At 35.4% G+C, this 17,571-nt stretch overlaps 2 protein-coding genes across 3 annotated transcripts in view; both read right to left on the bottom strand.

Moving 5' to 3' along the window:
• Window positions 1–8,032: 8,032 nt before the first annotated feature.
• Window positions 8,033–15,466, bottom strand: LOC111410093 (ankyrin repeat-containing protein NPR4-like). Of its 2 annotated transcripts, XM_023040295.1 has the most exons (8): window positions 15,420–15,466; window positions 12,725–13,057; window positions 12,039–12,527; window positions 11,323–11,472; window positions 10,317–10,454; window positions 9,966–10,013; window positions 9,428–9,864; window positions 8,033–8,962 (listed from the first exon to the last, which is right to left on the bottom strand). In XM_023040295.1, the coding sequence occupies exons 5-8, from the start codon at window positions 10,423–10,425 to the stop codon at window positions 8,288–8,290; spliced, it is 1,269 nt and encodes a 422-aa protein (XP_022896063.1). In that variant the 5' UTR covers window positions 10,426–10,454; window positions 11,323–11,472; window positions 12,039–12,527; window positions 12,725–13,057; window positions 15,420–15,466; the 3' UTR covers window positions 8,033–8,287. The 2 variants fall into 2 exon arrangements, with proteins under 2 accessions (XP_022896063.1, XP_022896055.1); XM_023040287.1 differs by lacking the exon at window positions 15,420–15,466 and adding an exon at window positions 13,367–13,960 and having other exon boundaries at window positions 11,323–12,527.
• Window positions 12,061–17,571, bottom strand: part of LOC111371870 — a 6,293-nt gene continuing 782 nt past the window's right edge. Inside the window, exons 2-3 of the mRNA XM_022994033.1 lie at window positions 12,725–13,057; window positions 12,061–12,527 (exon numbers count right to left, since the gene is read on the bottom strand). Of these exons, the coding sequence (XP_022849801.1) occupies window positions 12,061–12,527; window positions 12,725–13,057 (800 nt within the window). The remainder of the gene's footprint in view (window positions 12,528–12,724; window positions 13,058–17,571) is intronic.

Genomic DNA, 17,571 nt, shown 5'->3' with positions numbered 1-17,571 from the left:
CAACTTAAGTATTTTCTTGTGGGTTGTTTAATCTGAACACACCATTTGCAGATGCCCGAATAATCCCACGATGTGCTCGCAAAGAAACCGTTGAAGAAAATGATAGCTTAAGTGAAATAGTAATTAAAAGAGAAAAAGTTCATTTTGATCCTGCACCAACTCTTAAATGTCCGTCGAACATATTGATAGCAAGTCATAAGGATATAACTATGGAGGCTTGAGATAATATTGCTTATGCAAATCTATATAATTCAAGAGTGAAATTGCGGGCCTTAGGCGGAATAAGTGTAGATTCATAATTGGACCGGACAATATGGATTGGAGTTATTGGGACCAAACTATTGGAAGCTTGAATTCTATATGTCCGATCAGGTGCCTTTGATAGCTTCAAATAAAAACTTGGAGTTAATTATGGTAATAATTGAATTAACAGGTCGCATAGTTGATTGGGTCAAACTTTAACTCACGTCAGTCATTGATCAAAAGCAATGACGAGCTTGACGAATTAAAATTTGACCAAGTCTTAAAAGGAATTTTATTAGGAATATAACTTGGTTATCAAGTTTTCTTTATAATTGGAATCCCAATCGTGTTGGAACAATGAACAAGGCTATTTAGTTATGTGTGTGTGTGTGTCTATATATATATATATATAACTGGACGTGAAAAATGACCAAAAATCAAGTGCAACGAGGTTTTGCGGAAGATTCCAAGGGTTAGAACCTTGTGGATCAAGGAAGGAACAATAACTTGTCGAGGTTGTCCCATATCGATTTTGGAAGGGGTTGGTGGTCAATTTATAAGTGTATAGGAAATTAAGCCTCACTTCTTGAATTAATTTTTGGGGTTGAGAATGCCTAATACCACCCAACACTGGTATCAAAGCTCAGCTTTTCTACAAGTCTCAGGTCCAATAGTTATAAGAGATGCGGGTTTGTGTGAGAGATAGACGTGTTTGGTCTCTCGCAGGCCGGATGTGTGAGGTGGATACGGGTTTAGTCTACCACAAGGCTCAATGTATGAGGGAGAGATTATTGAGGTTATCCCACATCGATTGTGAAAGTGTTAAACCAAGCAATCACAATACTCCTCAATCTCCTCCATGCAAGAATACTCCTTCCATATCAGTACGGATTCCACAATCACCTCCAACGTGATCTCAGCATCCCATTGATCTCTCCACAATTCTATCAATCATAACAATTGTATATTCCATAGCTTTAGTGTATTCCATATTTTTATATACTAAGCTCTACTATATAAAGCCATTGTAATACACAGAAGAATTAAGTTGGTCCTTCCATTTCATCTCATATATCACTGCTAGTTTTACAAATTCTTTGTTGCTTTTAACTTGGTATCAGAGCATCAAGGCTCACACCTATTTCGATCCTACCAAAACAGCTTCCGCACCATAATTCCTAATTTCCAATGGCAACTTCAAACACTAATATACCACAATTTCCCAAACTCGAAGGACCCAACTACCTTACCTGGAGAATTCAGTTTCTGGCTTTCTTAAAAAGCCATGATAAACTTGGCATGGTGGACGGCTCTATCGCCACTCCTCCCAAGATACTCCCTAACAATGCCGCTAACCCGGCTTATGACACTTGGTCCAAATCGGACACAGCCATTCTCTATTGGCTCTATGCCTCACTCTCTGAGAAATTAGTATCCACCGTCCTAAATCTGAAGACCTCGAAGCAAATTTGGGACTCCCTCCAAACCCGTTTCTCCTCTACCTCTCGCTCCCGAATTGTCCACCTTAAGCGCCAAATTCAAACAATTTTCCAAGGCAACTACACCTGTTTGGTGTACATTGAAGAAACAAGGTTGTTGTTAGATCAATTGTCAGCTGCCGGCAAACCCGTCGATGAGTAGGACCTCATCACATACCTCTTGACTGGTCTCAAACCCCTCTTTGCTCCATTCATCACCGCCTTCAATTCTGCCACCCGTGAAAAGGACTTCACCCTGGAGGATTTCCAAGCGAAACATCTCAGCTTTGAAACTCTCATGGAGGCTTATCAACCCATTGCTTCAACAGAGACCTTTGCCTTTGTTGCTAACCGAAGCAAGGGATCATCCTTTGTTAAGAAACCAACCAAGTCCCCAGGTTTCTCCACTCAGGCCCATTTACCTTCATATACGACTCACCCAACTCATGTGGGCTCTCTGAATGCTGGACCTAATCAGCCCCCTACACTTGAAAACAAGCCCATATGTCAAATATGTGGAAAAAGGGGCCTACGGCCCTAGATTGCTATCACCGGTTTGATTTTTCTTATCATGGCCGACACCCACCTTCTGAACTAGCTGCTATAGCTGCCAAAGGCAATTCTGCATATGCCCAATAGATGTGGTACACGGACAGTGGAGCCAATGCCCATATCACTAATACTACAACAAATCTCACTTCATCGCAACCCTACTTTGGAAAGGACACCATTACTGTTGGCAATGGATCAGGTCTAGTGATTAAAAATACAGGTACCACGTCTCTTAAAACAAACAATTCAAATTTTTCGCTTAACCAAGTTCATTGTCCTAATGCCTCTTCCAATTTAATTTCTATTAATCGATTTTGCCTTGATAATAATAGCTATTTTGTATTGACTGGATCTGATTTTTGCGTGAAGGAGAACAAGACGGGGTGGCTCCTACTTCACAGGCAAGTTAAGAATGGAATCTATGCAATTGCAGACACTAAATCTTGTTTATCAAAAATTTCATGCTTTACTACTAAAGTTGGTGTCTCTACTACATTGGACATCTGGCATGATCGTTTAGGTCACCCGTCCCAAGTTATTTTAAATCAATTGTCTCAGTCTAAGTAAATTCTATTTCATCCAATAAATTAGGGTTCTGTTCAGCATGTCCCCTAGGGAAAGCTAAACAATTACCCTTTAGTGAGTCTAGTCGTCAGTCTTCACGTCCTTTATCTCTTATTCATTTTGATGTATGGACATCTCCTGTGTATTCGGTTGGTGGTTCCAAATATTATGGTATTTTTGTTGATGACTATTCTCGCTACACTTGGCTCTACCCATTAATTTATAAAAATGAGGTTTTCAGAATTTTCAAACAATTCAAAGCACTTTTCGAAAATATCTTTTCTTATAAAATTCAACAATTTCAAACAAATAATGGGCGTGAATATCTCTCTACCCAATTTAAAAAAAATTGCAAGAAAACAGTATTTTTTCATTGCTTAACATGTCCTCACACATCTCAACAAAATGGTATAGCCGAAAGAAAATATCGCCACATTGTTGAAACGGGTCTCACCCTATTAGCTCAGCCGCACCTTTCCCATACATATTGGCCAGATGCATTCTTGACATCAGTATATTTAATAAATAGACTTCCAACAAAAGTTTTAAATAATTTAACACCTTTTTACATGCTCCATAAAACCGTTCCCCGATACTCTCACCTTCGCATATTTCCTTTTATTAAGACCATATGAGCCTCATAAATTGTCCTTTAGAAGCAAAGTATGTGTTTTCATAGGATATGCCAGTCAACAAAGAGGTTGCCACTATCTTGACCTAGCTACTATCTTGACCTAGCTACAGGACGTGTCTATGTGTCACGAAATGTAATTTTTGATTAAAAACATTTTCGTGCAAAGGGTCAAGTCCAAACTTCTCCTACGCCATCAAGCTCGAGCTTGATTGGTATACTTTCTCCTTCACCTTTTTCAATTTCAGATATTCCTATTCCACCAACTCTTGCCATTGACCCAATAGCGTCACGTACCCATGAGACCCTCACTCAGTCACAAGCCCTTTTCCCGAATCCCATTTCTCCACTACAATTTGAAACCCAAGACCTCGAAACTCCAAATTCAGAAAAACTTGAAACCCAGTTTATAGAACAAATTATCTCACATGAATTCCGTATCCCTGTCCCACACCCCAATCGGGCAACAACCCGCTCAATGACTGGAAACTCAAAACCTAAGGCCTTTCCTAATTTTACAATGTTTTATACGACCAAGTATCCCTTGCAAGTACTCTCCTCTATTATCACTGACACTGAACCATCCAATTACACATAAGCAGTTGCCTCTCCAGCATGGCGTGAAGCAATGGGATGGGAATTTGATGCACTAATGGTGAATGGGACTTGGTCACTTTATCCTCGCCCACATGGTAAACATGTTGTACGCAACAAATGGGTCTATAAAATCAAGAGATTGTCTAATGGAAGCATTGAACAATTTAAAGCCCGTTTGGTCACAAAAGGCTTTGATCAACAGTGTGGTGTCGAATACACAGACACTTTTTTCTCCTATGGTAAAACCTACTTCTATTTGCATTGTGTTAGCTTTGGCTATTTCATTTAATTGGCCTATTTAACAATTAGACATTTCAAATGCTTTTCTGCATGGCTATCTTGATGAAGAGATATTTATGGAACAACCACGAGGTTTTTTCGATGAGACTCATCCTAATTATGTTTGCAAGCTTCTTAAGTCACTTTATGGCCTTAAACAAGCTCCGAAAGCTTGGTTTAGATGACTGTCCCAACACCTACTTGAGTATGGCTTTGTTGAATCAGCTGCTGACTACTCACTTTTTGTCTGTACTACTGAGATTGTGAAACTATTTGTGTTGATATATGTTGATGACATTATAGTTACTAGATCAAGCTCACATGCCATTAACACTTTTATTCAATCTCTATCAACTAACTTCATGGTTAAAGATCTTGGAGATTTGAGTTTCTTTTTAGGTGTTTAAGCATCAAGAGATTCTCAAGGCCTACATCTTCGTCAAGCCCAGTACAAAATAAATTTACTACACAGCACCAAGATGACTGATGCAAAGCCCCTTGGGTCCCTACTACATCTGGTCCGAAGTTATCTTCTATAGAAGGTCCTTTATTGTCTGATCCAACAGAGTATAGAAGAGTGGTTGGGGCACTTCAATATTGTACTTTCTCTAGACCGGATATTGCATATGCCGTAAATCAATTGTGCCAATTTATGCATTCCCCACATGAACCTCATTACCCTGTTGTCAAAAGAGTGCTTCGGTATCTAAAGTGTAGTATTGATATCGATCTACTATTCACTCTAGGATCAATTATTCTTCAAGCCTTTTGTGACTCAGATTGGGCCGGTAATCCTGATGATCATCGCAACACCACTGGATATGCAGTTTTCCTGGGTCAAAATTTGATATCATGGTCTGCCAAGAAACAACCAATTGTCTCCAAGAGTAACACTGAAGCTGAATATAGAAGCATGGCCATCGCCACAGCCGAACTCTATTGGATAAGAATGCTCCTCAAGGAACTTGGTGTCTTCCTACCATACACTCCTACACTATGGTGTGATAACATTGGCACTATCGCCTTGGCCTCCAATCCCATTTTCCATGCCCGCACGAAACACGTGGAAATTAACTACCACTTCATTCGAGAAAAGGTCCTCAATAAAGACATTCAGGTGTAATATATTTTACCCAAGATCAGATTGCTGATATCTTCACAAAGGGGAAAACAACCGCTCGTTTTGGTGTACTTCGGTCCAAACTGATGGTGATGATCATCCCCATCACTTTATCGGGGGGGGGGGGGGTTAAACCAAGCAATCGCAGCAATCACAATACTCCTTGATCTCCTCCATGCAAGACTACTCCTTCTATATCAGTATGGATTCCACAATCACCTCCAATGTGATCTCAGCATCCCATTGACCTCTCCATAATTCTGTCAATCATAACAATTGTATATTCCATAACTTTAGTGTATTCCATATTTTTGTATGCTAAGCTCTACTATATAAAGCCATTGTAATACACAGAAGAATTAAGTTGGCCCTTCCATTTCATCTCATATATCACTGCTAGTTTTACAAATTCTTTGTTGTTTTTAACTGAAAAGAGCTGGTGGTTAGTTTATAAGTGTAAAAGAAAGCATCACCTCTTAAGCTAGCTTTTGGGATTAAGAAGAAAGCTTGCAAATCAATCAACCTCATGCAAGAAGATAAAGAAATTGATTGCTTTGAATAGGTTTAACTTCGAAACACTTCTGTGGCAATTAATTAGAAATGCAACACATAGTATTTTAGTGAAGATTTGGTCCATTAGACTTATTTTCATTTTTTTCTTTGTTTTTCCTAAACCTAGTGACCAGTTCAAAAAGTGGTATTAAAGTGTAGGTCTAAAATTGTCTTGTGTTGTAATTCTATTTATTGATTTATTGCATGATTTTATAGTTGAGCGATTCCTAGAGTTGTTCTGTGTGTATTTGAATGATTGGATTTATTCATGGATGGATAAATGTATGTATGGTTGATGAATGAAATAATAATCAAAATTTTCCATTAAAATGAAGCACAAGGAATACAAGATTATTATTATTATTATTATTATTATTATTATTATTATTTTCAAGGCTCTAATACCAGTTTGAAGGCAAGATAATTTGGAGATATATAATCTAAAATTCACTTCTTATTTTGCCTTAAAAAACACTGCAACATAGGGGTCTATTTATACATACTAAGAATTCAAGATGACTCCTCAAACTATGGAATTCTATGAGACACTGACTAGATCCAATACATGAATCATTATTGAATATGTGAGGTTCAAATCTAGTTTATTCAAACAGAATAGGCACAAATAGTCTAATTTAATGCCACAACAATGGTGAAATAGAGTTCATCAATGGCATGTGGATAAAAGGAAAATATTTCAGCTAGTGGAATTCATATGAAATAACACCATGGATACATCAACAATTACGACAACGGAAACCAAAATAAACTAAGAGCACATTTGGGACACCATATTCAATAGTACTATATAGTATGATCGATAAGACTTTAATTTATTTTCTTCCTCGATAGTGGCAAACACTATTTATTCCACCAAGCCAAACATGCTCGGAACTTAGCAAAATAGGATTTCTTCTTAGGTTTATTGAATATCCTGAATCCATAAGTCCGATATGTCATCTCAATCAAGAGAGGGAACTGCAAGAACTTGGAATTTCGCAATATTTCTCTATTTTCTGATCTTTCTTCCGAGTTAATGGGCCCAAACAATCTGAAGCTTGAATTATATAGGTCCAATTAGGTGCCTTTGATAGCTTCAGATAAAAATTTTGATTTAATTATGGTAATAATTGAATTGACAGGTTGCATAGTTGAATAGGTCAAACTTTACTAAAGTCAGCCATTGATCAAAAGCGAACACGATCTTGATGTGTTAAAATTCGGGATTGTACAAGTCCTAAAAGGAATTTTATTGTTTATATAACGTGGTTCCTTTATAATTTGAATCCCAATCGCGTTGGATAAATGAACAAGGCTATTTAGTTCTACATAAATAAATCTAATGGACCGTGAAAGAACAAATTCCATTACTTGAGAGTTCTTCATATCATAATATTTTCTTGTGAGTTCTTGAGGATTAGGAATTCGATAATTGGTTCCATAAATCAGGTGCAACCAGGTTGTGGAGAAGATTGGAGATAAGATCTCAGTGTTAGAAGTTTGTAGATCAAGGAAGGAGTAATTATTCGATGGGATCTAATTTGAAAGCTTGCAAATCAATCAACCTCAAGACAGAAGATAAAGAAATTAATTGCTCAGAATAGGTGTAACATCCAAACACTAATGTGGCAATTAATTAGAAATGCAACACATTGTAATCTAGTAAAGATCTGGTCTATTAAACTTATTTTGAATTATTTTTTTTTCCTAATCCGAACGGACCAGTTTTCAAAAAGTGGTAATAGAGTATAGGTCTAGAATCGTGTGTTGTAATTCTAATTCTTGATTTATTGCATGATTTTATAGTTGAGCAATTCCTAGGGTTGTTTTATGCGTTTATTTGAATGATTAGATTTATTTATGGATAAATAAATTTATGGATGGTTGATGAATGAAATATTAATCAATTTTTTTCCATTAAAATGAGGCACAAGAGAAACAAGATTGATGGACATTATTTTTTTTCTTTTTCAAGGCTTTAATACCAGTTTGAAGGCAAGATAATTTGGAGATATATAATCTAAAATTCACTTCGTATTTGCATTACAAAATATTGCTACATGTGCTTCTATTTGTACATACTAAGAATTCAAGATGACTCTTCAAACAACGGAATTCTACGAGACACTCAATTAGATCCAATACAAGAATTGTTCATAAGAAAAAACACCATGGATACATCATTACTTAAAATGACAGAAACCAAAATGAGCTAACAACACATTTGGGACACCTTATTCAAAGTACTCTATAGTAAGACCTATAAAATTTTTAATGTCTTTTGTTCCTCAATGGATTCCTCCTTATCAAACATGCTCTGAACTTAGCAAAACGGGATTTCTTCGTATATTCATCAAATATCCCGGCTCCATAAGTACGTTGGGTCATCTCAATCAAGAGAGGAAACTGCAAGATAGAGAAAAGAACTATTGGAATCGTTGTAAGGACGATGATAGGAACCGTGACCCAAGACAAATTCTCATGAAGGATCAAATACAATGCAGAACCAAAGGATACCATCATGGTAACAATCGAAAGGAACAAACTCGTCAGTCCTGATATTAATTTTGTCGGTAAGGACTTAAGAAAATCATCTTCTGCATAACGCGCTGTAAGAATTCCGAAGAAAATCAACAGTGATGTACTTGAACTGAACATCGACAGGGCATTCGAAATCATGAAAATCAAGAAGGGAATCCTTTGAGTTTCTAGCATTGTTGGCATTCCTGTGTCATTTTTATTACCACCTGGTACTGTGAAAGCTGTTGTGAACATTACAGCAGCAATTAGAGTTGCCACTATCATGCTTGACCCTGCTGTATTTTTCATCCAGTCCTCGGCTTTTTTGGCTAACCTCTCGTGCTCTTCAGTGAATAAAACTTTCGGTGTTTTGTTGTGGCTGTTTAGTTCCTCTTTGAGTTTGGGTTGTACCATGCTCCCAACTTCCTGCATATTGGAAGAAATAACATAGAATGACGATTCAATTTCAGATAAGTTAGATGAATGTGTAGCATTAGAGTAAACAAAATATTGTGAATTTTAGGGACGAAATCAGTGCACAATTTTTCATAAATAGATGGTGACAAGACTTGAATTATGCCTTTAATTATTTTCACAATAATATCATATTGAATCATCTCATCTAAAGTTTAAACTTTCAGAAAAAAGATAAATTTATTTATGTGAATTATGTCTTCGATAATTGTCACCTATTTATGAGAACTGTGCAGGTGTTATAGAGAGGGAACACATTTAATATAAATTTCAAATAAATAAATTTATGATATCTTTCATCAGCTTAAGTTTGTAGAAGAAATGGCTCGAATAACAATCATAACGGTATACATACACATGCATTCACACACACACACACACACACACACACTCATGTAACCGAGCAAAATACATTACCTTAAACCATTGCAGTTCCCTTTGCATTTGTAGTGCTGCTCCAGTTACAATATCAAGTCGAGAAGGAGGAGACAATTTTGCAGCAAGATGTAAATAATTGTTGCCAAAAATATCATACCTCATTCCCATTAAACACTTCTCTTTTCCTAAAGTAAATATGAGGCCAAAAATCTTCTCTTGACGCGATATAATTGCATTCGAAAAAATTGTTCTCCCTTTTTTATCTTTTCTCCATATAATTTCTGGTGCACATTTAATCATTTCATCTATCAATTCAAAAATTCCATTCTTTATGGCATCATTTATTATTTTATCCAAGTCCATTTTTTCGAGCTCTGGTTTGCTCAATTGTAACATTTTTTTAAACACAATCCTCAGGAATTTCCTAACTTGGACATGGACTGACTTCCTTCGGTATATGTAACGGATCCCTGGAACTGAAAATTAATAAAAATAATATTAAATAACGTTTCATGTGTAATTGATTTTCAGTACACATGTGTAGCAGAAACTATATATATAGGAAGATAATACATACCAATGGATCGCAATATCACCCAACCCAATTTGCGTACCAACTCTAGAGCTGCACAACCAGAATTTATTTAGAGATGTCAAAATGTAGTGGGTTATCAAAGCCTAGGGCCACTTGACACATGAAAGCACAGTCGGACTAGGACATGGTGCAGCCAGCCCAAATCTACCGTTAACACATGGGTCCACATGCTCAAAATAAATTTAAAAAGGCTTAGGCATAGGATGCACTGGCTGATCCGAGCTAGTGAAGGTTCAGGAGTCATACTCGCCTAATTTATACCTCTAAACTAAATTTAGGATGTGTGAAGAAAACCTGAAAAAAAGGGGAGGAGTGTGACATAATCTGATGTACCTCGAGTAGTTATAGTTAGGCCACCATGTGCCATCATTCCTGCCAAATCTTCGTCGTTTGATTCAGGAATTTGAATGTTGTAATCATGACTAGTACTTGATGTTTGCATTTCTACATGCTCTTCATGTACTCTTACACCTTGTGTAAAAAGTTCAGACAAGGAATACTTTTCAAAACGATCATATTCAACAAGTGAGTTTATGGCACATATGTATATTGTAGTAGACAGTACGAATAAGAAACTAAGGATCCGTTCGATTGCAAAGATGGAATTTGGGTGGAAAGAAAACAAATTTCAGGGAATTGAATTGCCTATAAATTGTTTTCCTGGGAATTGTAAATTATTGTGTTTGATTGATATAATTTTCCACATGAAAAATGTTAAAATAAAAGTGTTTTTTGATGTTCATCTTACTTTGTTTAACACGAAAATTGTCAATTAAAGGGATAGAATTTACTGGTATTGGGGATGAAATTTGTTGCCATTGCCAAAAAATAAAAAAAATATAAATAATAAGAAAATCATCTATTTTTTGGTGCTCGTTTAGCTTTGTTTTACATGAAAATTGTCAATTAAAGGGATACAATTTTTTACAATAATTCTTAGAATTTGTTTCCATTGTAAAAGAAAATAATAATAATAATAATAATAATAATAATAATAATAATAATAATAATAATAATAATAATAATAATAATAATAATAATAATAAATGAAAAAAAATTAAAAAATCGCTACAGTAACCCAAAAAACGAATTCTCACCATTGTGGTGAGAATTTGAATTCAAGAAAAAGATGAAAAATGTTGACGTGGTGGCCAAAGGTGTAAAATGAGTTCCTTGAAAAATTTTGTCAATCAAACAGGCCAAACGTAGAAGTTAGAAGTAGTTTTCCATTTTCCCTAGAAAAAAAGGGCTATCAAACAGCCCCTAAACTTTATCTAAATGTACCCTTATGATACATTGTTTGTGAATGAAATTAACAGGTGACCAATTACATACTTACAGTAATAGATCAATTTTTCCCAAAATGAAAGTTCAATCCCACTAGGAAATGCAGAAGGCCTTTGAGCCAATAATTTGAGAGCGTAATTGTCATTAACATCTGGGATAACACCCAACTGTGGATACTTTTCCAATAGCAACAAAGCAACGTCTACAGTAACAAAATAGCTAGAATTAGGTATACATCTCTAGAGAATTAAGCCCAAATCTCAATTGCGATAGCAACTTTTACTAAAACAAAATCAAAAAACATATAGCCTCCATTTGACAAACTTATAAATCAATTTATAAAGAGGAATAGTACTGGGACCCACTAAATTTTTGAAAGTAATGATTCAAATTAATGCTTGACTTTAACTAGGTTTATTAAGCATATTATAAGTTGTATCCAAACAGAAATTTTCAGTGTTTCATGCTCAATTGGAGAAGCACGTTGTGAAACAAAACTACCATCAACAAAATTGAAAATCCTATGTATACGCATTACTATTACGTTTATCTACAATTGACGAAATTAACAGAGAGCCGATCATGCTACATTGCCATGGAATTTTAAATTCACACTAAGCAAACTCTGATTGGCAGTTAGACAAAAAATTATTTTAACATTACCAATCTTAATATGCCATCTCACCCGTGGTACAATTCCATGGCAATATCCCAAGGGGCTTTATCCTCATAGAGCATGATTAGACTCCACATTATGCATTCACTTACCATAAATATCAGCACTAATAAGTTAATTAAGTAGTGTGACTCCATTTGCACCCTTTTCAGGACTCAGCACATCTTTTGGCGTCTTATTGTATAAATAATGAACCATGCCCTTCTGTCTATACAATGCAGCCACCATCACAGGAAGTTCCCCATATTCTTGGCCTGCAGTTTCTATTGAAACTAATTCTTCGTTCTTGCTTACCATTTCCTTAGCCAGTTCTGTCGCACCACAGATTGCAGCAAAAGATAAGGTTGTAGCTCCATGTTCATTTTTCAATTCTAACTCTTTTGGGCCCATCAATTTTACAAGTTTTTTCGCAATTTCAGTCTGTCCAGATAAAGTTGCCATGTGTAGAGCTGTCTCTTTGTGTGATGAAACACTTTCAGTAAATGGTAGTTTCTTTTCCTGAAAGAAACCTTCTATATCATGCCAATTACCTTTTTCAATTGCCTCGTATAAGGGCCCGTATTCAAGGTACTCGCTCAACCCTGCAAACAATGAAGTCAACCTAAATGTGACGGAGTTGTGTCAAATGCAGATTTCACTAAATAAGAGAGAAGATTGGCACCACCACATTGTTCTTTACTCATTTTTAATGATTGAGAACCTATAGTGCAATTTCACATTTCTTATAACACAATAAAATTTTAGACGGCCTAGTTCATCACAAAGATTGAGAAATTACCATTATCTTCGACTCGACTTTCTTTGTCATGATCTCCTTGTTCTGCCAACTGAGTCCATACGTAGTTAGCATTAATGTCGGCATTTTTAAACTTCGAATATATTGCTTGTCCACATGAAAGTTGAATTGCATGCAAAGCCAAAGCATTCTTTTTCTTCCATTTTTCATGCTCTTGTTTATTTGTCTTATCTGGTTCAATCTCCTGAGCAGAGACAACACCCCAAAGCCCATTCCCAACCAAATAATTTGTCAAGCAATTTTTCCAGCTTATAAAGTTATCCTTAGTTAGCTTCTCTGACACAATTCCCAGACCTACTAGATTATGCCTTCTATCTGTTCGCCAATCAAAATGAAAGTTCAGTTATAAACTTAAAAAAGAATTGATGACTAAATGAAACAGTGCTGTAAGTTGGGTGACAAACAGTGCTTTCAAATTGTTCGAGAAAGTTGAAGTGCTCGGCATTGTAAAGGGCCCACAAAAAGTAATATATTCTTGATTACTTTACGAGTTTATTCAAAGCACAATATTGAGAATGTTAATTGAACTAGAAATTCAATAATAGTGCTTGAGATGAAAAGGAAAATTGAGGGAAAAAACTATAAACACACCAAATCATGCAAAGTAAACTAAAATCATCTTACTTGACTTTAATTTTGTCATCTTCTCTCACTAGGATAACACTTGTAGGTATGATATGATCATCAAGAAGGGCAATCAGTCTTTATAGACGTAATTCACTCTATGCTTAAGTAAGGTACATTTTTTATTTATTTACTTATACTTTTTGTCTTTTTTCCTTTTCTTTATTCTTCTTTGCTATCCAGGTGTATTCCAAAAGAAATTACTCTCAACTTGTTGGGAGGCCAACAATGTGCTTCACATTGTTGTCCACAGAACTGGTGTATTATTCTTCTTTACTGTCCAAAAAATTATTCTTAACTTCTTGGAGGGCCAACAATGTGCTTCACGTTGTTGTCGACAGAACTGGTGTATTATTCTTCTTTTCTGTCCATAGAACTATTGTTTTCCAAAGAAATTATTCTTAACTTTTTGGAGGGCCAACAATGTTCTTCACTCAATGTTGTCCAATGAACTGGTATATTATTCTTCTTTGCTGTCCACAGAACTGTTGTATTCCAAAAGAAATTATTCTCAACTTCTCGAAGGGCCAACAATGTGCTTCACATTGTTGTCCACAGAACTGGTGTATTCCAAAAGAAATTATTCTCAACTTCTTATATAGTTATCCTCAGTTAGCTTCTTCGACACAATTCCCAGACCCACTAGATTTTTCCTTCTATCTGTTCGCCAATCAAAATGAAAGTTCAGTGATAAACTTAAAAAAGAATTGATGACTAAATGAAACAGTGATGTAAGTTGGGTGACAAGCAGTGCTTTCAAATTGTTCGAGAAAGTTGAAGTGCCCGGCATTGTAAATGGACCACAAAAAGTAATATATTCTTGATTACTTCATGAGTTTTATTCAAATCACAATATCGAGAATGTTAAATGAACTAGAAATTCAATAATAGGGCTCAAGATGAAAAGGAAAATTGAGAAAAAAAAACACTATAAACACACCAAATCATGCAAAGTAAATTAAAATCATCTTACTTGACTTTAATTTTGTCATCTTCTCTCATTGGGATAACACTTGTAAGTATGCTATGATCATCAAGAAGGGCAATCAATCTTTATAGATGCATAATATAGAATTACTCTATGCTTAAGTTAGGTACATTTTTTACTTATTTACTTTTAGTTTTTATCTTCTTTCCTTTTCTTTACTCTTCGTTGCTGTCCGCAGAACTGGTGTATTCCAACAGAAATTACTCTCAACTTCTTGAAGGGCCAACAATGTGCTTCACATTGTTGTCCACGGAACTAGAGTATTATTCTTCTTTGCTATCCATAGAATTGGTGTATTCCAAGGAAATTATTCTTAACTTCTTGGAGGGCCAACAATGTGCTTCACATTGTTGTCCACAGAACTGGTGTATTATTCTTCTTTGCTGTCCACAGAACTGGTGTATTCCAAAGAATTTATTCTTAACTTCTTGGAGGGCTAACAATGTGCTTCACTCAATGTTGTCCATAGAACTAGTGTATTATTCTTCTTTGTTGTCAACAAAATTGGTGTATTCCAAAGTAATTATTCTTAAATTTTTGGGGGCAAACAATGTGCTTAACTCAATGTTGTCCACAGAACTGGTGTATTCTAAAAGAAATTATTCTCAACTTCTTGGAAGGCCAACACCGTGCTTCACATTATTGTCTACAGAACTAGTTTATTCAAAAAGAATTTATTCTAAACTTCTTATAAAGTTATCCTCAGTTAGCTTCTCCTGCACAATTTCCAAACCCACTAGATTATGCCTTCTATCTGTTCGTCAATCAAAATGAAAGTTCATAGATAAACTCAAAAAAGAATTGATGACTAAATGAAACAGTGCTATAAGTTGGGTGACAAACAGTGCTTTCAAATTGTTCGAGAAATTTGAAGTGGCCGACATTGTAAAGGGACCACAAAAAGTAATATATTCTTGATTACTTCAAGAGTTTATTCAAAGCACAATATCGAGAATGTTAATTGAACTAGCAATTCAATAATAGAGCTCAAGATGAAAAGGAAATTTGAGGGGAAAAAAACTCTGAACACAACAAATCATGCAAAGTAAATTAAAATAATCTGACTTGACTTTAATTTTGTCATCTTCTCTCACTAGGATAACACTTGGAAGTATGATATGATCATCAAGAAGGGCAATCAGTCATTATAGACGTAATTTACTCTATGCTTAAGGTACATTTTTTATTTATTTACTTTTACTTTTTGTCTTCTTTCCTTTTCTTTATTCTTCTTTGTTGTCCAGGTGTATTGCAAAAGAAATTACTCTCAACTTTTTGGGAGGCCAACAATGTGCTTCACATTGTTGTCCACATAACTGATGTATTATTCTTCTTTACTGTCCACCAAACTGTTATATTCCAAAGAAATTAATCTGAACTTCTTAGAGGGCCAACAATATGCTTCACATTGTTGTCCACGGAACTGGTGTATTATTCTTCTTTTCTGTCCACAGAACTGGTGTATTCTAAAGAAATTATTCTTAACTTTTTGGAAGGCCAATAATGTGCTTCACTCAATGTTGTCCACAAAACTGGTGTATTATTCTTCTTTGCTGTCCACAGAACTGTTGTATTCCAAAAGAAAATATTCTCAACTTCTTGAAGGGCCAACAATGTGCTTCACATTGTTGTCCACAGAACTGGTGTATTCCTAAAGAAATTATTCTCAACATCTTATAAAGTTATCCTCAGTTAGCTTCTCCGACACAATTCCAAGACTAACAAGATTATGCCTTCTATCCATTCGCCAATCAAAATGAAAGTTCAGTGATAAACTTAAAAAAGAATTGATGACTAAATGAAACAGTGATGTAAGTTGGGTGACAACCAGTGCTTTCAAATTGTTCGAGAAAGTTGAAGTGCCCGGCATTGTAAATGGACCACAAAAAGTAATATATTCTTGATTACTTCACGAGTTTTATTCAAACCACAATATTGAGAATGTTAAACGAACTAGAAATTCAATAATAGAGCTCGAGATGAAACGGAAAATTGATAAAAAAAAAAAAAAATACTATAAACACACCAAATCATGCAAAGTAAATTAAAATCATCTTAATTGACTTTAATTTTGTCATCTTCTCTCACTGGCATAACACTTGTAAGTATGCCATGATCATCAAGAAGGGCAATGAATCTTTATAGATGCATAATATAGAATTACTCTATGCTTAAGTAAGGTACATTTTTTATTTATTTACTTTTAGTTTTTACCTTCTTTCCTTTTCTTTACTCTTCTTTGCTGTCCACAGAACTGGTGTATTCCAACAGAAATTACTCTCAACTTCTTGGAGGGCCAACAATGTGCTTCACATTGTTGTCCATAGAACTGGATATTATTCTTCTTTGTTGTCCATAGAATTGGTGTATTCCAAGGAAATTATTCTTAACTTCTTGGAGGGCCAACAATGTGCTTCACATTGTTGTCCATAGAATTGGTGTATTCCAAGGAAATTATTCTTAACTTCTTGGAGGGCCAACAATGTGCTTCACATTGTTGTCCACAGAACTAGTGTATTATTCTTCTTTGCTGTCCATAGAACTGGTGTATTCCAAAGAATTTATTCTTAACTTCTTGGAGGGCTAACAATGTGCTTCACTCAATGTTGTCCATAGAACTAGTGCATTATTCTTCTTTGCTGTCCACAGAACTGGTGTATTTCGAAGTAATTATTCTTAACTTTTTGGGGGCGAACAATGTACTTCACTCAATGTTGTCCACAGAACTGGTGTTTTCCAAAAGAAATTATTCTCAACTTCTTGGAAGGCCAACACTGTGCTTCACATTGTTGTCCACAGAACTGGTTTATTCAAAAAGAATTTATTCTCAACTTCTTTTAAAGTTATCCTCAGTTAGCTTCTCCGAGACAATTCCCAGACTTGCTAGATTATGCCTTCTATCTACTTGTCAATCAAAATGAAAGTTCAGTGGTAAACTTAAAAAAGAATTGATGACTAAATGAAACAGTGCTATAAGTTAGGTGACAAACAGTGCTTTCAAATTGTTCGAGAAAGTTGAAGTGCCCGACATTGTAAAGGGACCACAAAAAGTAATATATTCTTGATTACTTCACGAGTTTATTCAAAGCACAATATCGAGAATGTTAACTGTACTAGCAATTCAATAATGGAGCTCAAGATGAAAAGGAAACTTGAGGGGGGGGGGGGGGGGGGGCTTTAAAAAAAAAAAAAACTTAAAAAAAAAAAAAAAAATACT

The sequence above is a fragment of the Olea europaea genome, chromosome 2, assembly GCF_002742605.1.
Source record: "Olea europaea var. sylvestris chromosome 2, O_europaea_v1, whole genome shotgun sequence".
Lineage (NCBI taxonomy): Eukaryota > Viridiplantae > Streptophyta > Magnoliopsida > Lamiales > Oleaceae > Olea > Olea europaea.
The sequence above is the reverse complement of the archived record's forward strand: the minus strand, read 5'-3'. Positions and strand labels throughout refer to the sequence as shown.